The sequence below is a fragment of the Garra rufa genome, chromosome 8 (genome assembly GCF_049309525.1).
Source record: "Garra rufa chromosome 8, GarRuf1.0, whole genome shotgun sequence".
NCBI lineage: Eukaryota > Metazoa > Chordata > Actinopteri > Cypriniformes > Cyprinidae > Garra > Garra rufa.
Window position 1 is genome coordinate 12,424,370 of NC_133368.1, and position 24,726 is coordinate 12,449,095.

Here is a 24,726-nt window from a genome sequence, read left to right on the forward strand (position 1 = left end):
TTATCTAACATTTGAATACATTATAACTATTGTTATAAAAGTTCTGTATCAACGCATCAAGTACCATAAATGTTTTGTAAATACTGTAAATAATACCCAACAATCATGTCAGTAAACCTATATGTCTATTTCAGTATGTTGTGAATTTTTCTTTCAGAGACCAGGGGGGTGTTCCATAAAACAAGTTTACCAAATAAGCCAGGCTTATTTCAGTTAGTCTGACTTATTGTCACTTGATTTGGCTCAAAATAAGTCAGACTAACTGAAATAAGCCTGACTTATTTGGTAAACTTGTTTTATGGAACACCCCCCAGGAGACGTTTTGGATATCTTGAAGCATAAGTTTCTCTTTATTGAGATCCTAGCTGCTCATCGCTGCAGTCATCAAAATTCGTCTGACTAAGGCATATACATTACAGTTTATATACCTTTCCAGGGGGAGGATTACATAGAGGTGGAGACAATATAAACAAAGCATGCAAATGCAATACAGGAATCAACCCATTACCAGAGTTCCCCCAGCCCTGATCTCATTATCATAACAGTGTCATTCAAAGGCATAGGTGCTAATCCAATCAGTCTGACAGTATTGCCTATACCTTCACATTATCATAGAGACAAAGGCAAGCTGTACCTTGAGTTTAAAATTCACACTTAACTTGCAAAACCTGTTCAGGAACTGCAAGAGAACAGGAGCTGGTAGGAAGCTCTGGCTACAAACTTTGCTTGAGAGAGTAATTTGTCTGATGTCCTCATATTTACCATAAATGTTAAATACAATGTAGGATCAACAAATCTTTAACAGATTCTTAAATTTGTAATCCTTCAAGTAGGTGGTGATAAATGAACATCTAATATTACGAATTAGCAAGTTATTAAATATTTTTCTTTAAAATAACTGAATCCTGTACAAATGAAACCGTGGATGTAAAATAAATTATTCATTCACTTAGGCCTATATTTGTTCACAAACATTGATTAATTCCTCAATGAAACAGCACTAATTATTATATCTTTTATAATTATGCCTACTATAGACTAATCAGAATCAGAAAGAGCTTTATTGCCAAGTGTGTTCACACACACAAGGAATTTGTCTTGGTGTTAGGAGCTTCCAGTACAGAAAGTACAAACATAGTGCAGACACACATAAAGTTAAGGTAATAAAAAAACACTAATATTAAAAAAAGAATATACAATAAATTATAAATAACAGTGGTAATAAAAATATACAGAAGAAAGAAGAAAAAAGATGTCCATAGACAGAACTTTGATTGTCCAGGGGCCTCATTTATAAAGACTTGCGTAGAAACCATCCTTGATTTTATCTAAGAACTTTTCTGATTTGATCGTAAGAGCGATTCAGAGAAAACGAACGTACCACGAAATCCATGCGTACGCCAGTCATTCGGTTATAAATCACAAATGATCGTGGAATTGTGTGCAGCTGAATGTTCCGCCGTAAGAAACGCCCCTGCTTAATTAATTAACATATAAAATGAGCTCATTCCTAAAGCAAAAACTCTGACAATGGCAAGTAAAAAGGAGCGCAAGAAATCAAATTATAGTGAGGCTGAACTATCTGCAATACCAGGCATTACCACAAGGAAACGGTCGTACGCCAAGCTGGAATCTGACGTGGAGATAAGTACTTTTCCACGTCAAAGACGGTTTTTATAAATCTGTACTTTGACGGGGATTTGATCGTACAAACACTCTAAGATCAAATCAGTGCGTAAGAAAGTTTTATAAATGAGGCCCCAGTAGTTCATCTCTGGTAAAACTGACACTAAGAGAATGGCTAAACACAGAACAAACAAACAAAAACAGTAAAAGAATTGGAGAGCTCCACACCACGGCAGCCATCTTGATAGTTAACATGAAACTCAACACACACATCAGTATTAATGATAGTTAGACACTGGCAAAAGCTCATAAATGGGCATGGAGGAGGCACTCTATAGCACCACCTTTTGACAAAAGTTGGGGGCTTAGTTTTGCCTACAGTCACCAAACTTGGTACGTATATTGGTCTCACCAAGCCGGACAACTTTCTAATTTACACTGATTAGCTATAATAAACAGGAAGTTGGCTATTTTTAAATTTACTGTAGTAATTAATACAGAGACACTAATTTGGGCAAAAAGCATTAATGACTTGTTTAGGTCTTGAAGCTTGAAGTTGAGGACTTGCAACTTGACTTGGACTTGTATGTCTTGACTCTGGACTTGAATGCAAAGACTCGAGACTTACTTGTGACTTGCAAAACAATGACTTGGTCCCACCTCTGCCAGTAGCACTAAAATAAATACTAGTACGGTTCATAGATAAAATGTTAAAACGGCTTGCCATAATCGGTCTTGTATAATGTTTGCAAAATAAATAGATGAATATGCATACATAAATAAAAACAGACAGCACACCTAACTTCGAAACGATCCACAAAATAAGTCTAAAATGGCGCATTTAAATGCATTTTAAAAGCACAACAACAGCATCGGTCTACTGACGTTACTTAAGTTTCATTATTACATTGTTAACAAATAGACGACGTTACTGTCACGTGGTCAATGTTACCTTTCTCCCAGTTTTTAAGGCTTGACCATTCACTCTCGTCTGTCACTACAGGGTTTGTTTTTAGCGAATGCTTGGACTACTTTTTATTAGTATGCCCCTCGCGTACTAATAATCAGAATGACATATTAAAAGCGTATACTAATTAATGTATAAAGGCGAAGAAACAACTGAACACAGCTCTATGAAGGCTCCAGCTTGCTGCAAGTAGGGCTCGCTGCAGCCTGCGGTGGACATCCAACCCCGCCCACATCCATGTGTGACGTCAGACACCACGCCCACGTCAATGCGTCACCGTGTGACTCCCCTCCCCATCGGTAGCCTTAAAGCGGTGCATTTCAAAATACTTCACGGAATTTATCCATGTAAAGTAGCTCTTTCTAAATTCATGGACATTGATAATACCTGCAGTTTCTGTAACACACACGAGGAAGACTTGTGTCATTTGTTTTATAATTGTGAATTGTCTCTTAGTTTTTAGTCTATGTTAGCACCTTTCTATTTCTGCAAAGAAATGTTAATTATATGCTTTCTTTAAAAGATGTTATCTGTACTTATTCTCATAAAAGTAAAATGATTGAGTACGTTGTTAACTTTTACATTTTGCAAGGACGGAGAACTTTTTTTCTGGTTATGCTTCCACAATATAATTTTTGTATATGTAAGGGAAAAGGAAGAAAATTTGAACTATTGTTTAGTTGTTTCTAGGTTTTAATTTAATTTTTGTTTATTTATTTACTTTTTATTTATACGTTTATTTATTTATTTTTTCTCTCTATGGTATTAGTTTTTTTATTATTATTATTATTATTATTTTAATTTTATCTCATTACATATTGTATTACTGTAAACAGATTAGGCTTGTATTTTGTGTATCTGGATTTCTATTTCAATATTTTTGTAATGTCCAATTATTCTTAAAAAAAAAAAAGAATCCCGATGTTGTACGGCACGCATGTGCAAGAATGGCGGAAGTATGTTGTATCGGGGATGTAAACAAAACAGTTTGTATTAAATAATACAAATTAAACCTAGGTCACCTTTCATATGGAACTAATTACATTCGAACAGCCGGTAAAACGCTTGCTTTGGTTGATTAAAGTTAGGAAAATGGTAATTGGTAATAAAACATTTAAACCCTACCCTATTTGTTTGTGTAATGACATAAATTCACGTTTATTATAATCGATTTTGACATAGCTTAGACAAGATCAGATTTAGACGGACAAGTAAGTTTTGTTATTGTAAACGAACACTTAGCATATTTTCATTTTCATCTAATTCTCTAAAGATATGTCCACAAATGTGAACATTGCTAATCATATTATCACTATTTTAATATGTGTTAATATACTATTTAATATGTTGGATGTGTGACGTGTTTGAACATGGGCGCAGCGTCTGGCGTCACACTTGGATGTGGGCGGGGTTGGATGTCCACCGCAGGCTGCAGCGAGACGCTACTCGCTTGCTGAGCCGCCGCGCGCCCCCTGGAGGAAGCGTCCAATCACAGACCAGCAGGCAGCCGCCCAGTGCTACTCACGCTCATCTGACTCGACAACAACAACATCGCCATTTTCAGCGCTGGGAGGAGGGAGGCGGGGACGCTAAAATCTCCCGCGGTACAGAGCGGAGCAAGAAGTAGGTCAACCAGCAATATCGCCGAGACGTACGCACTCAGACTGCGGAGAAAACAACATACAACGGCACAAATTTACCCTCATCCGTCTCCAATGCGTGTGCTCTGCGGCGCTCTGATGTGTTCAGGTTCCGGTCCGGGTTGACATTCAGACGAGTTAACAGGATTTTGCTTATTTTTTCACTGTTTGCGAGCGAGCTGAACGGAGACAACATGAGTAACACGCAAAACAGGTAATTTGGGGATTTGCGGAATCGCAGTACGGATGTTGTTGGCTTAATCTAACTAAATCGCCGTCTGTGTGACTAAATAAATGTGTGCAATGTGCTTATTAGGTTAATAAAGTGTTTATCCATGGATAATATCGAATCTATAACAGTTCAGTTGCGCATATTAATTTAAATGATTGATTCTTTTTCAGGCTGAGTTTAACCTAACTTCAAACACGATTTGAGCAAAACGGGAATTCATTTGTTATTGCATTAAAGCAGTTTAACTTGTTTCCAGGAGAGTTCAAAGCTATTTAAATCTATTAAATGTGTAAAATGAACTCGTTTTATAATGCAAGCTGTGTTCAGACATGCCCTGCATGTTTACATCTGCCACTGTATGTGTGTGTTTGCACTAGGCCTGTTTATACTACACTTCTTATGCTCCACAGTTCTCTCAGGCCCCCAAGAATGAAAAGGAGGTTGAGCAGAGAGCGTGAGGACAGCACCTCGTCTTGCGAGGGGCAGACAGACTCCTTCAAGAGAGTCAAACAGCCTGAGGACTCTGGAGATCTGCTGTCCAACTGGGCTCGACTACCACAGGAGATCCTGCTCCACATCTTTCAGTACCTGCCGCTCCTTGATCGCGCCTTCGCCTCGCAGGTTTGCCGTGGCTGGAATCAGGCGTTTCATATGCCCGAGCTGTGGAGGTGCTTTGAGTTCGAGCTTAACCAGCCTGCCAGCTCGTACCTGAAGGCCACGCATCCTGACCTAATAAAGCAAATCATAAAGAGGCACTCCAATCATTTACAGTACGTCAGCTTCAAGGTGAGAGGCTCACAAGGAAGTTGACAGTTAGCAGCTGGCTTCGCATTACAGATCACAAATCATGCTGACCTTAAAGAAATAGTTCACCAAGAAATGAAATTTCTGTTGTTACAAACCTGTGTGACTTCCTTTTATTCTGCACAATAGTGAGATTTTGAAGAATGTTGGTTACCAAACAGTTTTGGTTCCCATTGACTTCCATTGTAGTTTTTCAGTTCAACTGAAACATTCTTGGAAAATGTCTTATGTTCAGCATAGTCATAAAGGCTTAAAACAACATGATTTGCTTAGCTTAGTAGTACGTAAATTTACATTTTGGGGTAAAATATTGCTTTAAAAACGTGAACTCTCATTATTTACTTGTTCCAAACCAGTCAAAAGTTTTTTAAAGAAGTCTCTTCTGCTCACCAAGCCTGCATTTATTTGATCCTAAATACAGCAAAAGCAGTAATATTGTGAAATATTTTTACTGTTTCAAAGAACTGCTTTCTATTAGAATATATTTTTAAAATGTAATTTATTCCTGTGATCAAAGCTACATTTTCAGCATCATTACTCCAGTCTTCAGTGCCACATGATCCTTCAGAAACATTCTAATATGCTGATTTGCTGTTCAAGAAACATTTTGTATTGTTATCAGTATTTAAAGCAACTGAGTACATTTTCTCAGGATTCTTTGATGAATAGAAGGATCCAAATACTTTTATTTTGCAAGGATGCTTTACATTTGATCAAAAGTGATGATGAAGGCATTTATAATGTTACAGAAGTTTCTGTTTCAGTTAAATGCTGTTCTTCTGAACTTTCTATTCATCCTGACACCTTTCAGAAACCTGAAAAAATTTTGCTCAGTTGTTTAATAATATTTATAAAAAAAATTTTAGCAGCAAATCAAAATATTATGATGATTTCTGAAGGATCATGTGACAGGAGTAAGGATGCTTAAAATTCAGCTTTGAAATCACCAGAATAAATTACATAAAAATCAAAAAATGTCTAGAAAACTGTTATTTTAAATAGTAAAAATATTTCAGAGTTTGACTGTTTTTGCTGTGATCAAATACATTTCGGTTTGGTGAGCAGAAGAGACATCTTTAAAAAAACATTAAAAATCATACTGTTCAAAAACTTTTGACTGGTAGTGTATAAGCCGTTTGCTCATCTTCAAAATACAAATGAAGATAATTTTAACGAAACTTGAGAAATCGATGTCTCTTATATCCATAGAAGTGCACACAACTAACATTTTGTAGCCTCAAAAAGTTCATAAAGACATTGTAAAAGTAAACCATATAAATCGAGTGATTTAAACCAAGCCTTCTAAAGAGACTCAATCACTTTATACGACAAACAGATTTAATTGAGGCTTTTATTTACATATAAAAACTGATCAACGAACATGCGTAGAGCTTATCTAGATGAAATACTTGTTAGATGCAGTGAATATGATAAATATACAGACATAAATTAATCCACTCAATAGTTTAGTATGGATTACTTTTACTATGTATTCAACTTTTTTTGAAGCCATGAATGGACTTTCAGTGGAGGGACAGAAATCTTCATCAGAAATGTATTTGTTTCAAAGAACGAAAATCTTGTGGGTTAATGATGAGTAAAAATCATGAGTAAATGATGACAGAATTGTCATGGCATTAAAATTGCATTTCATTGCATTATAAGTTTACCTAATGAAAAAAAAAAAGATAGATATGTTGTGGATATATAGATTAAAGGGAAAGTTCTGTCATGAATTACTCGCCCTCATGTTGTTCCAAACCCATAAGACCTTCGTTCAGAAGAAAATTAAGATATTTTTGATGAAATCTGACCGCTTTCTGCCCTTCCATAGACCGCAACACAACTAACACGTTCAAGGCCCAGAAAGGTAGTAAGGACATTGATAAAATAGTCCATGTGACATCAGTGGTTCAACCGTAATTTTATGAGCTACGAGAATACTTTTTGTGCACAAAGAAAACAAAAATAATGACTTTTTCCTTGCTACTTTTCTGGGTCTTGGATGTGTCATTTGTGTTGTTGTCTATGCAAAAATATTTTAATTTGTGTTCTGAAGATGAACGAAGGTCTTACGAGTTTGAAACGACGTAAGGATGAGTATTTTTGGGTGAACTATCCCTTCAATAAATAAATCAGAAACTCCAACCTAAACCTAAAACGCAGTAGTTCAGTTGTGAATTAATGTTAAACATGTGTGATTTGCGTACACAGGTGGACAGCAGCACAGAGTCAGCGGAGGCTGCGTGTGACATCCTGTCTCAGCTGGTCAACTGCTCACTAAAGACTCTCGGGCTGATCTCCACTGCACGGCCGAGCTTCATGGAGCTACCAAAGGTATAAGGACGTGCATTATGGCTCAGTTGTGTGTTGGGATGATGGGTTGGATTGTATCCTGATGTCTGATTGTTTCCTCTCTTCAGTCCCACTTCATCTCTGCACTAACCGTGGTGTTTGTCAACTCCAAGTCTCTTTCGTCTCTGAAAATTGATGACACGCCAGTGGACGATCCTTCGCTCAAGGTCCTGGTGGCCAACAACAGCGACACGCTCAAGCTGTTAAAGATGAGCAGCTGCCCGCATGTTTCTCCTGCAGGTATAAATTACTCATCTGCAGCTGGAATATGATGCTATTTGAGGAATTGTGATTCTAGGATGCCGGCCAGTCCAGGAAATATACTTAATACCAAATTCAATTGCTTGAGCACACTTTTATTTGAGAAGTTAAATGTTAATATTAAAATTAGTCATTTTAAATGTGTGTTTCACATTCAAAGGAATGATAAACACTTTTAAACACAAACTATGAAACATAAAGTGAAGTTAAAAAGGCAGCTGTTAGAATGATTTCTGAAGCATCATGTGACACTGAAGACTGGAGTAATGATGCTGAAAATTCAGGTTTGCATCACAGGAATAAATTGCATTTTGAAATATTCAGAGAGAAAAGAGAAAGAAAAAGCACTGCCTTTTTGCTCCTCATAGAGAGTACTGGAATTATTGTAATGGGCACAAACCAATATATTCAACTCTTTCTGATTTGACTGATGGTACCACAGATACAGTGAAACAGTCTGCCCTGATTAGCTCCTACTGAAGGCAGATGTACGAAACAAGTCAGTATGACAAAAAATAGAAAGTAACAGAAAAACAAAAACTAATCTTTCCATGATTTTTCCAATCTTTCCCATCTTTCTCATGATTCCCTGTGGTTTCAAAGGGATAGTTCACCCAATAATTTACTCGCCCTCATTTTGTTCCAAATCTGCATGACTTTCAGTCTCACATGGATGCTAAAAATTAAAGTCGAAACAATGTCCTAACCGCTTTTTTCCATATGGTGAAAGTGAATGGGGACGGGTGCTATCAAGTTTCAAATCGACAAAACAGTACATGGAAAGAAATTTATATCACTTGTGCAAAACAGAGCAACAAAGCAGTATAATATTAAGCAAAGTCTTTATTCACATCTACATTTATCTAATGAATCGGAATCAGAATCATGATGCTATATGATTCACAATACTGGTTTCACAGTTCGTTTTTAATGAAAATCAGATTGAAGACAAATTATAAATGGAAAATGTGTCCTTTTATTATTTCTCAGACAAAATGTGTCGTATAACAAAAATAAATTGAATTCCTAAATACTTATAGTAAATAAAACTAACTAAAAAAATATGTTCATATAAACCAGGGCTGCTCAACCTTGTTCCTGGAGATCTGCCTACCTGCAAACTTTTGTTCCAGCCCTGCTCCAACACAGCTGTCTGTAATGATCAAGTGCTACCTAAGAGATTAATTAGCTGGTTCAGGTGTATTTGTTCAGGGTTGGAGCTGAATTCTGTAGGATAATATATCTCCAGGAACAGGGTTGGGCACCCCTGATATAAACAAACTAAGACTTTGCCTGTGCTCTTTCCTAGTTTGTACATATAAGCTGACAGGCTGATTGAGAATGCAGATTCACTCTCTGACAGCAGGTGGCGCTTATGGAACAGCGGCAATATAGTGTTTCCTTAGTTACTGCTGTAAACAAAGCAGTGCTGCACTTAACCCTTGTGCATCAATTTAAAAAATATTAAAACACAGGTTCATAGAGGACAACAATGTCCATGTTGAAAAACTATAATAAAATTTTGATTTGAAGCTTGGCAGTTGAAACCAAAAAAAGTTATAGAGGTTTAAGTTCATGAAAATAATTAACTCAGAAATTGATAAAAATAAAAAAAAAACTTAAAATAAATAAATTTAGTTTTTGTTTCGGTGCAGTACCAACTTTTCCCATTAGATTCCAGCTATTTTTTCTCTCTCAAACATTACCGGTGTGCGCACAAAAACACAAAATTTTTATTTAGGACACACATACAACCCACACTCCGACATCCATACCGACATACCCACTCAATTATAGCTGCATAATTTATCCAAAGACTTTAATATGCATAAGCAGAAAACAGGGATAAAACGAGTATTAAAACTTGAAAAAATGGCACTATCTTGTAAAAAAAAAAAAATAGTAAAAATGTTAATTTTGAAGCCTTGCCAACAGAATGAAAGCATATTAACAAATATTGCATAATTTTATAGTTAAATGGCTCTGGGATTGAAAATGGCAGTTTTAATGGATTTTAAAGAGGACATTTTTGTCCTTAAGGTCCTGATAGGAATTTTTTTTGTACATAATGTAACATAGATTAGTTAAAGGAAATGAGGGTAAAATACTACAATTCCAATAAAAATACACACCTGTGCCAGGATTTATGCAGTTGGCATTAAGACATGCAAAACGATTAAAAAAAATACTGAAAAAGGAAAAAATGTCCATAAGGTCGCACAAGGGTTAAACACTACTATAATATGCATTGTATGGAAGCAAGATGAAAAAGAAATGGCATCTAAATTTTTCTGAAGACAGTCAATTCCCCTCATACATATAATACGTTCAATATAAACCCTACCCCCATTTTTTTTTTTTTTTTTTTTTTTTTTTTTTTAGCTGGCTCTGGGAGCATCATTTCATCCCTATGAAGTAAATTACAAAAGCCGTATGGAGTATATGAATGTTAATCACTGACAGCAAACACCATTAGGTGCATTTGCATTTAGGCCGTGTGTTTTTCACCAGCTGAAAACACAAGGCAGTTTGCTAAAAAAAAAAAAATCTGAACGCTTCAGAGCGCTATTGCAGCACAGTGTTTTCAGTTGAGGTGCTGTGGTTACTATGATACAGAATGTCTACTCAAGTAATATGGCAGACGCATCGCGAATGGAATGTTTTTTCAAGCATTATTTTTCATAGCAATATTGTAGTCCTGATGAAGATATGAGCACTCAAGAGACAAGCAATATTAAAGAAGAAAATGTACAGATAATTGACTCACCCCCTTGTTATCGACGATGTTCATGTTTTTCTTTCCTCAGTTGTTAAGAAATAGTTTTTTGAGTAAAAATTTTCAGGAGTGTTCTCCATATAGTGGACTTCAATAGTGCCCCCAAGTTTGAACCAAAATGCAGTTTAAACGCAGCTTCAAAGGGCTCTAAATGATCCCAGCCGAGTAAGAAGGGTCTTATTTAGCGAAACGATCTGTTAATAAAAAAAAAGACAGTTGATATAATTTTAAACCTTAAATGCTTGTCTTGTCTAGCTCTCCATGAACTCCAAGACAGTTAGGGTATGTCGAAAACCCATCTCATGTTCTCCTCCAACTTCAAAATCGTCCTACGTTGCCGTTTTACCCTTTTTTGGTAAAGGCCATTTGACTCTTCTTGCGCGTTCACTTTGTAAAAACTGGGTTGGTAGAAGTTGGAGAAGAAAATGGGATGGCAGTTTTTTGACATACTCTAACTGTATTGATCCGGTTTCCTGATAATTTACTCACCCCCATGTCATCAAGTCTTTCTTTCTTCAGTCAAAAAGAAATAAAGGTTTTTGAGAAAAAAAAATCTCCATATAGTGGACTTCATTGGGGCTCAAAGGTTGAAGGTCCAAATTGCAGTTTCAGTGCAGCTTCAAAGGGCTCTACACGATCCCAGCCGAGAAATAGTGAAACAATTGGTAATTTTCTGAAGAAAATGTATATACTTTTTAACCACAAATGCTTATCTTGCACTAGTTCTGCGATGCGTGTCTTCACACATTACATAATCACGTTGGATCACATGCGGTTAATTCTTCATCTGTGTACTCCGGTTCAAAAAGGTAGAATAGGGCGAAAAACTCTCTTGTTTAACATCATTCTTTTACATTTTTTTGTAAAGGTCATTTGACTTTCTTTGCACATTTGCTTTGTAAACAGTGGGTTGGTAGAGTGAGGTAGTATATACTTTTCTCAGAAAATGGCTGATCGTTTCATTAGATAAGATTCTTATTTCTCGGCTGGGATCATGTAGAGTAGTCTTTTTAAGCTGCGTTGAAACTGCAATTTGGACCTTCAACCCATTGAACCCTATTGAAGTCCACTATACGGGAAAAAAATCCTGGAATGTTTTCTTCAAATAGGGGTGAGTAAATTATCAGGAAATTTTAATTCTGGAGTGAACTAATCCTTTAATAATTGACTTCTGAGATTGAACAGCTTCGAGTAGGACGTCATCTAGTAATTATGGTAAATATGACATGCCATAAAAACAGCCATTCTCATGTGTTTTAAGATGCAGTCAACATAGATTTCAATGCTGCAGTACCTCTTTTTGAATAAAAGTAAAGATTTTCAATGAATAACCATTTTAATGTAGGTATGTTCCTTATACAACTACTTGAAATATAGCACATGAGTCATATGAATAGGCTTTTTATGCCATTTTGACAGCCAGTGCATATTCACTTTCATTAAATGGGGAAAAAAAAAGTGCAGGTCAGTCATATGGATTTGGAACAACATGAGACAACAAGACACAATTTTGATTTTAGGTTAAAGGGATAGTTCACCCAAAATGAAAATTTGATGTTTATCTGCTTACTCCAATGGCATTCAAGATGTAGGTGACTTTGTTTCTTCAGTAGAAGACAAACAAAGATTTTTTAACTCAAACCATTGCAGTCTGTCAGCAATATAATGGCAGTCAATGGGCTTCACGGCTTTGAGAGTCAAAAAAACATACACTGACAAAATCAAATTAAACCTTGCGGCTTGTGACGATACATTGAGGTCTTAAGACACCAAACAATCAGTCTGTGCAAGAAACTGAACAGTATTTTTTTTTTTACCTCTGTCCAACTGTTCTAAGCACGTTCACAACAGTCGGCGCCGAACGAAGAGCAAGCAACCATAACTTTAGTCGTTCAGGCTCAAAAGTTGGGAGTCAGTTAAAAAAAAAGTCAACACTCCTGGATGAGTTCGCACAAGCAAATGTAATCTTTTCTTTTTTCAATCGGTCAAAATTACCATTTTGAGTAGCCATCGAATACACAATTTCTGCACTGTGTACACCAGGGGTCACCACACTCGGTCCTGGAGGGCCGGTATCCTACAGAGTTTAGCTCCAACCCTAATCAAACACACCTGAACCAGCTAATCAAGGTCTTAATAGGTATACTTAAAACCTCCAGGCAGGTGTGTTGAGGCAAGTTGGAGCTAAACTCTGCAGGACACCGGCCCTCCAGGATCAAGTTTGGTGACCCCTGGTGTACACAATGAGTGACGTATACACGCATGTGTCTACTATGCCAGAGCACATTGATGTGTCACGTGCCAGCTGCTGTGAACGTGCTCAGGACAGTTAGACATTGCGATGGATCAGAGGTAAAAAATTATAGAAATACTGTTCAGTTTCTTGCACAGGCTGATTGTTTGGTGTATCAAGACCTCAATGTATCGTAACAAACCACAGAGTTTAATTTTGTTTTGTCTGTGTTTGTTGTTTTTGACTCTCAAAGCCGTGGGTCACATTGACTACCATTATATGACTGACAGACTGCAACGGTTTGAGTTAAAAATCTTCGTTGGTGTTCTACTGAAGAAACAAAGTCACCTACATCTTGGATGCCCTGGGGGAAAGCAGATAAACATCAAATTTTCATTTTTGGGTGAACTATCCCTTTAATTTCTAAATAATCTGAAAAATCTAAATGAAAGAAATTGTTCATCCAAAAATGACATTTGCTGAGCATTTGCTCAGATGGCCTCAGGCATCCAAGATGTAGATGACTTAGTTTCATGATCAGAACAGATTTTCAAAAGTAGCATTATATCACTTGCTCACCAATGGATCCTTTGCTGTGAATGGGTGCTGTCAAGAAAAGCTGATACAAACATCACAATGACAGTCCTCTTTATATTGATGTTTCTTTTGTCAGTTGTTGACACTTCATTAGATCAAACAACTGTGTCTGTCCTTTAGACTTCATGGATATCAGTGTCCTAGTGCAGGTGTATCTCATCAGTCTACTGTTGTTTCAGGTATCCTCTGCGTCGCTGATCAGTGTCACGGTCTGAGAGAGCTGGCTCTCAACTATCACTTACTGAGCGACGAGCTCCTGCTGGCGCTCTCCTCTGAGAAGCACGTGCACCTGGAGCATCTGCGCATAGACGTGGTGAGCGAAAACCCTGGCCAGCAGTTCCACACCATCAAGAAGAGCAGCTGGGATGCCATGGTGCGCCATTCACCCAAATTCAACCTGGTCATGTACTTCTTCCTGTACGAGGATGAATTCGGGCCCTTTTTCCGTGACGAGATCCCCGTTACGCACCTCTACTTCGGCCGCTCGGTCAGCAAAGAGGTCCTGGGCCGCGTCGGCATGAATTGCCCACGTTTGGTGGAGCTGGTGGTGTGTGCCAACGGTCTGCGGCCGCTGGATGAAGAGCTGATTCGTATCGCCGAACGCTGCCAGCACCTCTCGGCCATCGGACTGGGAGAGTGCGAGGTCTCCTGCAGTGCTTTCGTGGAGTTTGTGAAGATGTGTGGCCGCCGTCTGTCTCAGCTGTCCATCATGGAGGAAGTGCTCATCCCAGATCACAAATACAGCCTGGATGAGATCCACTGGGAGGTTTCCAAGCACCTTGGGCGTGTTTGGTTTCCAGATATGATGCCCACCTGGTGAAATGTTCATCTGTTGTGTTCAGAAGACCATAAAAAGTCAGTCTAGGACACTTTTCAGGACTCAGTGTCTTTTTGTGTGAGTTTCACAAGGTTTGTACATAGATTTGAGATGTATATTCCCACACGGCTGTAACGAATGTGGACTGTTGTGAAGGAAATGATAATGTTGTCATCATTTACTCACTCCTAAAGGTATAGTTCACCTAAAAATGACAATTGCCCCATGATTTACTCACCCTCAAGTCATTCTAGGTGTACATGACTTTCCTCTTTCAGACGAATACAATCAGAGTTCTAATAAAAAAATGTTCTGGCTCTTCCAAGCTTTATAATGGCAGTGAATGGCTGTTGAGATTTTGAAGTCCAATAAAGTGCATCCATCCATCATAAAAAGTGCTCCACAGGAGGTTAATAAAGGCATTCTGAAGCAAATCAATGCGTTTGTGTAACAAAATATCCATGTTTAGAACTTTGTATCCGTATTAAATACTTTAATACTTTAAAATTTCAACAGCCATTCACTGCCATTATAAAGCTTTAAAGAACCAGGATGTTTTTTTAATATAACTGATTGTTTTCGTCTGAAAGAAGAAAGTCATAAACACCTAAGATGACTTGAGGGTGAGTAAATCATGCGGTAATTTTCGTTTTTGGGTGAACTATCCCTTAAAGTTTTTTTTAAACATGTATGATCTTTTTTTTCTGTGAAACACAAGATGTTTTGAAACATGTTGAAAACAGTTTTGGTCACCATTGACTTCCATTGTATTGACACCAAATTAAAAACAGATAAAAATATCTTTCTGTTTCCCAGAATAGTCTCACAGGTTTGTAAAATTACATGAGGGTGAGTAAATAATGACAGCGTTTACATTTTTGGGTGGATCATGTTGTGGCAAATTTCCATTTAATGAGTCTCATGAAAATCTCATAACATTTCACCTTATTAAACCACGAAAAAATGCTAATTATATTAAATTATATTTGACATCAAAAAGAGATGAAGCCCATTTTAGAACCATTAACATTTTTGCCTTTGTGACATTATTGAAAAAAACCCCAAAACAATTATGCATTTTCCCTGTCATTCTCAGTATCATCTCTTTGAGTTATTTTTGACTTATTAATCCCATCAGATTCTCATGACTGTAATAAAGTAATTGCTACAAAATAATACACTAATACCGCCAGGATCTAAAGATTTTCGTTTAGATCATGATACAAAAGAAAAAATTAAGCTTACAGTTGAGGTTAAAAGTTTACATACACCTTGCAGAATCCTTTTGTGTATTTGAACCCTTTCCAACGGTGACTGTATGATTTTGAGATCTATCTTTTCAGACTGAGGACATCTGAAGGACTCATATACAACAATTTAAAAAGGTTCAAACACTCACTGATGCTTCAGAAGGAAAAACGATGCATTAAAAGTTGAGGGGTGAAAACTCTAAATGTCAAAATAAAGAAAAATACACATCTTCATTTTGTTCAAAAGTTTTCAACCCCAAACTCTTAATGCATTATGTTTCTTTCTGGAGCATCAGTGAACGTTTGAACCTTCTGTAATAGTTGCATATGAGTCCCTCAGTGTGAAAAGATGCGTCTCAAAATCATACAATCATTGTTGGAAAGAGTTAAACTACACAAATATGCCGAAAAACCAAATAATTTGTAGGACCTGATTCTGAAGGACAGGTATTCATAATCATAATCAATTAACATTTTGCAGATTCTATAAGGTGTGTGTAAACTTTTGACCTCAACTGTATTTGTGCAATAAGTTTGCATTTTTGATTTTTGAGGTTCAACATAACCTGGACTTTTAATAAGATTTACTAATTCATCTTTTCGGAAGCTTTCCTTTATGAAACTAAATAGAGAACTGCTGTACATGCCATACCATGTATATACAGTACTGTATGTTACATTTTCAGATTGTTTTGCAGACAAGAGTTTAATATAGAAAAGAAACCGAAAGCTGTTTTATGTAGACGCAGATGTTCATTATTCTGTCTTTAGTTGGTTTTCCCAGCAAATGTTTCACTATTTCCCCACTGCCCTGCTGTCTGTCTGTTTAAACGGCTGCCTTTAGTGGCTCAACATTTTTTTAGTACCAAATTTCCAAAATCATTCTTCCATCAGAGCACAAACAGTGCTATTTAGTTAAAAGCGTTTAACCAAGTAACCATATATTTTCCAGAATGCTTGTCTATGTTGGAGCCCATCCCAGTAGTTTTGATTATACTGACAGATCAGCTGTTTCTTTTTTCAGCAGCTCCTTCTAGTGGCGTGAAAAGCCATAACACAAGGTTTTAAAAAAAAGCGTACAGACATCAGGGTCACGCTTTTGGTTTATGTAGATAATGAACTATATTTTGTATTATACATAGGTTTGGAATCAGTGCTTTTGTACAAAGATGTATAGTGAATAATATGCACCTTATACCAAATTGAAATGAGTAGAAAGCAGTTACGCTTATATTTTGGTGTAGCAGATTTAAAAGAGGGTGCAGATTTAACACAACAGCATATTTTTTAAGATCTTAGGTATGTCAGAGAGGAAAGAAAATGAAAGGACTAGTGTTTGACTCGCAGCACAACCGTAAAAGAATTTAGAGACACAATGAAGCATTGATTGGTTTCTATTAGATTGCCTTAAGAATGTTTCAATTGAATGGGAAACGATCATGTAATGAATGAATTAGTCTGGATATGCATACAATGCAAGATCTGACTGCATTAGCATGCGCCCCTTCGTTTCAGTTCAATATGATCTAGTATTGGAGTGAAGCAGTGAAAACATTTTCCTTAAGAAGGAAGTCCCAAGTGTCTGTATATAAAATGCTGTGTGTTTGATATAAATAGAAATACTTCTTTCTCTGGCACCGTCTGTGGAGGTTTGAGAAGTGTATCCGAGCTGATCTCTTTCAGATGAGTGGGAATGACTCCTTGATGGATCTTTGTACCCTTGTAATTAGATTTGATCAGTGTAATTTATTGATATACTTTTATTATTATTATTATTATTATTATTAATCAGCTTGTATTGATAGTTTAGCTTTGAGTGAGATCCTCCTTGTTGATTTATATGCGTATATCATTTATAAAAAGTCAATAGCATGTATTTTTCCCCCGTTTTTCACCCGTTGTCTAGAATTAAAGCTGTTTAGGTAAATCAAGATTTCTGTCAGCTTCTGAAAGTGAAATATTCTTGAAAATGATTCGAAAAGGCAAGCCACAACCTAGTACTTCACATACAAATTAAAACACTCACAAGTGCATATCTTGACCATTGGAAACACAAAAAGCTTTTTGTTAGACTGACTTCTTGGAAGCGCATACTAAAGAGCAATAAACGAACTTGAAGTAAACCAGAGCATTGGAAAATGTACAACTGGCATCAAACCACGTGCTTATTCGATTTTTTTTCTGAAGCATATTGCTTGTATTGCGAACATGAAAGCATCACATTTCTTTTGTGTTGTAAAAACATTAATATAACATTGTCTTTTATTGAAATAAGGGCAAATAAACATTGTGTGAAAAATAGTGTGGATGTTTTACAAATCATTTACATTAAGGCAACAATATTCACTTTTTAAATTGTTGTTAAATTGAGATTTATACATCATCTGAAATCTGAAAAATAAGCTTTCCACAAATAAGCTTTCCTTTAATGTATGGTTTGTTAGGATAGGACATATTTGGCTGAAATCTGGAATCTGATGGTGCAAAACAAACAAAATGTTGAGAAAATCACCTTTAAAGTTGTCCAAATAAAGTTCTTAGCAATGCTTATTACTAATCAAACATGAAGTTGACATATTTACGGTAGGAATTGTACAAAATATCTTCATGGAACATGATCTTCACTTAATATCCTAATGATTTTTGGCTTAAAAGAACAATCAATCATTTTGACCCATACAATGTATTGCTACAAATATGCCTGTGCTATCCAAGACTGGTTTTGTGTTCCAGGGTCACATTTTTGCATTAGTATTAATTCATAACACTCATCTGGAATGGAAGTAGAACATTTAAAATGTAATTTAGTACCAAAAATAATTAGAGGTTTTGGTGATTACGGTAAAAGAATCTCCTCATAAATTATTTTAATGTACGGATATTTCATCGGCAGCTTCCAGTATTCAGAGTTGTAGTAAAAATAGAAGGTCTTCTCTAGGACCATCTTTTCAAAGGCCTCCAACAAGCTCTCGATCATTTCTACGACTGACTGGTGAGAGCGAAACGAGTGGTAGAACTTCTTGATGTCTGTGGCGAGATCTTTCGTGGAAGACTGTTGGAAGATGGAGTCGTCTCCTAAATAGATTGGCTCTCCGCTGTAGAGATATATCTTTGTGTAATATGTTGGAGTTTGGCTGGAGAGTTCGGCCCCCATATCCAGTAATTTCTTATATGTGCGGTGCACAAACTGGGAACAGTCGTACGATTCAAACCAGGTTGTTGCGTTTAGACCAGAATCTGATTTTACCGTCCATGTCTCATAATAAACACCCGTTTCATTGTCCTTCTGAACCCAACGAGCCATCTCATTGAACATCTCACCTAATAAAACAATAAGAAAAAAAAAAAATATATATGAGTATGTGTGAGTTTTATACTACACCAGTATTCTTAGAGTTGAGGTCAAAGTTTACATCCCCCTTTCAGAATCTGCAAAATGTTAACTATTTTACCACAATAAGAGGGATTATACAAAACGCATGTTATTTGTTTACATAGGCTTGATTCCTAATACTGTGTTGTTACCTGAATTATTTGTTTGTTTAGTGATTGTTGTTCATGAGTCCCTTGCTTGTCCTGAACAGTTAAACTGTCTGCTGTTCTTCAGAAAAATCCTTCAAGTCCCACAAATTCTTTGGTTTTTCAGCATTTTTGTGTATTTGAACCCTTTCCAACAATGACTGTATGATTTTGAGATCTATCTTTTCACACTGAGGACAACTGAGGGACTCATATATAACTATTACAGAAGGTTCAAACGCTCACTGATGCTCCAGAAAGAAACATGATGCATTAAGAGCCAGGGGTGAAAACTTTTTGAATTTTGAAGATCAGGGTATATTGAAGTTGTTTTGTCTTCAGGGAAACATGTTAGTATTTTCTGTAGCCTCTGAAGGGCAGTACTAAATGAACAAATATGATATTTAGGCAAAATAAGAAAAATGTACAAATTTCCATTCAGTCCAAAAGTTTTCACCCCCAGCTCTTAACGCATCGTTTTTCCTTCTGAAGCATCAGTGAGTGTTTGAATCTTCTGTAATAGTTATATATGAGTCCCTCAGTTGCCCTCAGTGTGAAAAGATGGATCTCAAAATCATACAGTCATTGTTGAAAAGGGTTCAAATTCACAAAAATGCTGAAAAACCAAAGAATTAGTGGGACCTGAAGGATTTTTCTGAAGAACAGCAGGCAGTTTAACTGTTCTGGACAAACAAGGGACTCATGAACAACTATTACTGAACAAAAAACACAGTTGTGGATCATTCAGGTAACAACAGTATTAAGAATCAAGAGGATGTAAACTTTTGAACAGGGTCATTTTTATAAATTCAACTATTATTTTCTCTTCTGTTATTATTTTCTACTATATGCAAACATTTTGCATGTGAAATATTAGGGGTGGGAATCTTCAGGCACTTCACGATCCGATCCGATTCCGATTCTGGGAGTCACGATCCGATTCCAAAACGATTCTTGATCTACATTTTTTCCCCAATTAATTCTTCTGCTGTGCAAATACAACTTTACAATTTTAAAAACATGTAAAATTGCAGTTTATATGCTTTTTGTTTATAGTTGAAATCTCTGTAAAAGTAGGTGTGTCAATCTTCACTGGTTTCAAGATTCAATTTAATTTAATTACTGTTTTAATTATTAACTAAATATCATGATGCTCACATTCTTAGTTTTCAATAGTACTGCACATGGCTACATTTTCATATGTTTTATATCAAATTTATTTTGTGCCAATTTTAGTTTGTTTTAAAAAGTACCTTAGTTTAAAAAATAATTACTTATTTAAAATAAGTGTTCTTTAGGTATCTGAAAGTTTACAGACAATAGTTTTTCTTTTTTCCTCAGCATTACTGCCGTTTTATTATTACTGATGAGATCATAGACAGGCAGCTTTACTTTAACAAACTAATGCACAGCAGTGGCGAACGGTGACTTTTTTTTTTTAACCATGCTTAGTGCTAAAACCACCAGTAATACCAAAAATAATTATATCTTTTTAGATTATTTAGAAACCAATAAAATCAGAGACGAAATCATATTTTAATATTTCCTATTTTCCCTGTTTATTATTATTTATTTAAAAAAAATTATAGACATTTTATATAGGCTATTTTTTTCAGTGGACTTTCACATTTTGAATTGTTGAGAAATTATGATAATATACAGTTAGGATGTTTTTTTGTTTTTGTTTTTCATTTGACTTAGTCGAGTAAGTTGTGCATCAAACACAATATGATTTTCGGCAATCAGGATCTGGCAGCAACAGCCCGTTTTTCCGCTTGGGCGAGCGCTTCGCGGACAGCTTACCCCGCGAATAAAGTCATACGCATGACAGAAAAACAGAGAATGCGCATCAGTTCTAAGGAGTCGAGGAAGATGCGGAGAATCTGCTTGCCCGGAAGATTCTATCTCAAATAAGGGATCAACTTATAAGCATGTTTATATTATTTAACACGTGAACGCATTCTCTCTGACAGCCTGGGTATGCGGAGCATTAGCAGCTTATATGGACGGAACGCCACTGATACACAGATCTATTTCGATATATCAGATGTTTGTCCTGCTCTAAAAACATAACTGACTGTCTGTACAGTTTCGTTTAAAACTATTTGAAAACGCAAGTGCATTTAACCGCATCTGCGATCGAGCTTTAGGACGAACAAACACAAAGCGCACGCGAAAGTCTGTCAGTGCATCTAATAGTACTGCATTCCAGACGGCAGAAATGAAAGCATAACTTAAGTAAAACACGGCGGGTGGAAGCACACAATGTCAAGCAGTGCGCACGAGTCTCACAGTGCAAATGCTGTGCAATGAAGTCAGCCGCGTCTCTAGCCCGCACACGTGCCATATGCGGAAAAAAAAACAAGCTCAGAATCGATTCTGAAATATTAGGAATCGATTCAGAATCGTTGAAGAGGGAATCGCGATGCATCGGAGAATCGATTTTTTCTCCCACCCCTATGAAATATCTTATTCAGGTCAGTACTAAATAAAAAATAACATGCATTTTGTATGATCCCTTTTATTTCAGTAAAATAAGTAACATTTTGCAGATTCTGGAAGGGGGATGTAAACTTTTGACCTCAATTGTTCACGATGGTTTCTATTTTAAATGTTACCTAGCTAGTTTTTTTAGTATTGTTTATATCATTTTTCAAGGGAAAAGTAACAGTTTAAGATTTTTTTTTAAATAGGAAAAACATTTGGAGTACTATAGACTGCCAAAAGTTAAACTAAGGAGAAGAGTGCAAAAAGCTGAGGAACAGTGGTTGTGGTTGGCCAAACTGAACAGATTTCCAGAGCAAGAATCTTGACAACATTCATGTTTGTTCTTATCATTTCTGGTCAGGTAGGTGAAATTTCAGACTAATATCTTAATTGAAACTGCTCGTATGTATCTTTACCACCGATTAACTTTAGTTTGTCAGAATATTGGACCCTTTCCTGCTTACTTCTCTATATGATTTAACAGCTTCCAAACATTTTCCCCATAGTTTAAACAGCATAAATTAGCAGAACAATGTATTCAGTAGTACATTAACCATGCAATCCATGATGTTGTTTACATCCAAGTATCTTCAATATTGCAGTGCTCTTTGTTACATCAAAATTACAATTTTTGTTTCCGAACGTTTGACAAATACTATATATCATTGCTCAGAAATAATCTGTAAACTGAGTGTATGCCAGCCTTACCTGAAATCTCTCCTATTTTCTCCAGAGTGCCGTTCTGTTTCCAGTGAATGTCATCGATGCCCTCATAGAGACACGCGGCTCCCTGATTACACCAGAACGGCGCGCTCACGCTTGCTCGCTCGTGAGGAAAAGTGCAGTTCCCCAGCTGAAACAGTTCGTACCACTCCATGGTGAAGTTTGTTCCAGTTTTCGCGCTTCCGAAGCCAATGGCATCATGCATGATATGCTGAACAGTGCAGAACTCTCAATTAGACTCAACTGAATAAACTTTTACAGAGAAGCGGTCTGATATTCAATCAGTGCGCACACTTACAAACTTTCCCATAACGTCTCCATATTTGAACTCCCACACCGGAGTCTGCAGTCTGAACACTGAGATGATATCGGAGTCTGTCATGACGGGTATCCGACCGTCTGGATCCCCGGTCGGGCAGAACGGGTATAAAGCCTGGCAGAAGGGATCAACATCTGGACGACTGTCAACTCGCCTAGAAATTAAATATGATTTGGGTTAATATGAGTTGGTGGATGTCATGCAACATTATCAATATTAGTTTATTTTCTTCATGCCATGGGAGATATAACTGTACGCATTCAAGACATCAAAGTACTTTTATACTAATATTTACAGTTGAGGTCAAAAGTATACATACACCTTACAAAATCTGCAAAATGTTAATTATTTTACTAAAATAAGAGAGATCATACAAAGTGCATATTTTTTATTTAGTACTGACTTCAATAAGATATCTCACATATAAGATGTTTACATATAGTCCACAAGAGAAAATAATAGTTGAATTTATCAAAATGACCTCATTCAAAAGTTTTCATACACTTGATTCATTTCCATTTTTATTTAGTGCTGACCTCAATAAGACATTTTACATAAAAGATGTTTACATACAGTCCACATAAATTATAAAAATCACAGTTCAAAAGTTTACATACACTTTACTCTTAATACTTGTCGTTACCTGAATGATCCACAGCTGTGTTTTTTTGTTTAGTGATAGTTGTTTTTGAATCCCTTGTTTGTCCTGAACAGTTAAACCGCCCGCTGTTCTTCAGAAAAATCCTTCAGGTCCCACAAATTATTTGGTTTTTCAGCATTTTTGTCTATTTGAACCCTTTCCAACCATGACTGTATGATTTTGAGATCCATCTTTTTCATCTTCTTCAGCTTCTGGATCTCAAAATCATACAGTCATTGTTGGAAAGGGTTCAAATGCTCAAAAATGCTGAAAAACCAAAGGATTTGTGGGACCTGAAGATTTTTTCTGAAGAACAGCGGGCAGTTTAACTGTTCAGGACAAACAAGGAACTCATGAACAACTATCAATTAAAAAAAAACACACACACACACACACACACAGCTGTGGATCATTCAGTAACAGCACAATATTAAGAATCAAGTGTATGTAAACTTTTGAATAGGATCATTTTTATAAATTCAAGTATTATTTTCTCTTGTGGACTATATGTAAACTGAATCTTATTCAGGTCAGTACTAAATAAAAAAACATGCATTTTGTATAATCCCTCTTATTTTGCTAAAATAATTAACATTTTGCAGATTCTGCAAGGTGTGTGTAAAGTTTTGACCTCAACTGTATATACTAACTGAAGACACTGAATCAATAAAACATATTTGCAAAGTAATTTGAAACCAGTCGACTGAAAACGAAACAATATAAACACATTTAGTCCCTACATGTCAATGTGAGTGTAAACACATTTGATTGTGGTTTATGTTGCTGCAACTTACTTGTAAGGCACTGGCCAGACCTGCTTTCCATTGACGCTGGAAACGACCAACTCCACAATCCAACAGTGCAGCACCAAGTGAACAAAGTAAACGAAATAGTTCATATCAGCATAGGTTTGCAGAAACACTAATGTGCTGTCTGACTTGCAGCTGTCTATATTACTGTTTCTGACTGTCCCACATCCTTATTTTAGAGAACACTGATCACGTGACTCGCCAAATTGTGTCATCTGGTCAGTCACGAGTTTTTTTTTATTACGGGCTACAACAATCCTATCAAAATAAAAGTCAAGTATTTATAATACATAATAATAATATTATTCAAAAGATATTTAAATAGTAATAATAATACATAAAATTAATGAGTTAGTTAATTATTAATTAATTAATTAGTAAGTTTACACTTTGTAGAGAAAATATTCTAAATATCATTTACAACACAAGTTAAAAATAAAATATAGTGAAGTGAAAGTAAAGTTTTATTTTTCTGGTTCAAAAATATTAACGTGTAAGAAAAAAACACTTTCATTAACTATTCATTAATAGATAGATAGATAGATAGATAGATAGATAGATAGATAGATAGATAGATAGATAGATAGATAGATAGATAGATAGATAGATAGATAGATAGATAGATAGATAGATAGATGTACGTTAATTTCATCTTTAAAAGTGGTGGTTAA

At 36.1% G+C, this 24,726-nt stretch overlaps 2 protein-coding genes across 2 annotated transcripts; one reads left to right on the top strand and one right to left on the bottom strand.

The window, feature by feature from the left end:
- The first annotated feature begins 4,178 nt into the window (after positions 1 to 4,178).
- Positions 4,179 to 17,859, top strand: fbxl3a (F-box and leucine-rich repeat protein 3a). The gene is made up of 5 exons (XM_073845929.1): positions 4,179 to 4,447; positions 4,876 to 5,251; positions 7,484 to 7,606; positions 7,693 to 7,864; positions 13,671 to 17,859. Exons 1-5 carry the CDS (start codon positions 4,428 to 4,430, stop codon positions 14,309 to 14,311), a joined length of 1,332 nt encoding a protein of 443 aa, XP_073702030.1. The 5' UTR covers positions 4,179 to 4,427; the 3' UTR covers positions 14,312 to 17,859.
- On the bottom strand, positions 17,803 to 24,251 carry cln5 (CLN5 intracellular trafficking protein). The gene is made up of 4 exons (XM_073845930.1): positions 24,041 to 24,251; positions 22,586 to 22,760; positions 22,273 to 22,498; positions 17,803 to 18,879 (listed from the first exon to the last, which is right to left on the bottom strand). The coding sequence occupies exons 1-4, from the start codon at positions 24,142 to 24,144 to the stop codon at positions 18,395 to 18,397; spliced, it is 990 nt and encodes a 329-aa protein (XP_073702031.1). The 5' UTR covers positions 24,145 to 24,251; the 3' UTR covers positions 17,803 to 18,394.
- Positions 24,252 to 24,726: the final 475 nt, after the last annotated feature.

Excerpts from the sequence above, each read along its gene's own strand:
- cln5 (XM_073845930.1), bottom strand. The coding sequence starts at position 24,144 with ATGAACTATTTCGTTTACTTTGTTCACTTGGTGCTGCACTGTTGGATT. Across the intron at positions 22,499-22,585 it reads GAGACGTTATGGGAAAGTTT|CATATCATGCATGATGCCAT; the intron begins GTAAGTGTGCGC and ends TGCACTGTTCAG. Across the intron at positions 18,880-22,272 it reads GAAAATAGGAGAGATTTCAG|GTGAGATGTTCAATGAGATG; the intron begins GTAAGGCTGGCA and ends TTGTTTTATTAG.
- fbxl3a (XM_073845929.1), top strand. The coding sequence starts at position 4,428 with ATGAGTAACACGCAAAACAG. Across the intron at positions 5,252-7,483 it reads TACAGTACGTCAGCTTCAAG|GTGGACAGCAGCACAGAGTC; the intron begins GTGAGAGGCTCA and ends TTGCGTACACAG. Across the intron at positions 7,607-7,692 it reads GCTTCATGGAGCTACCAAAG|TCCCACTTCATCTCTGCACT; the intron begins GTATAAGGACGT and ends TCCTCTCTTCAG.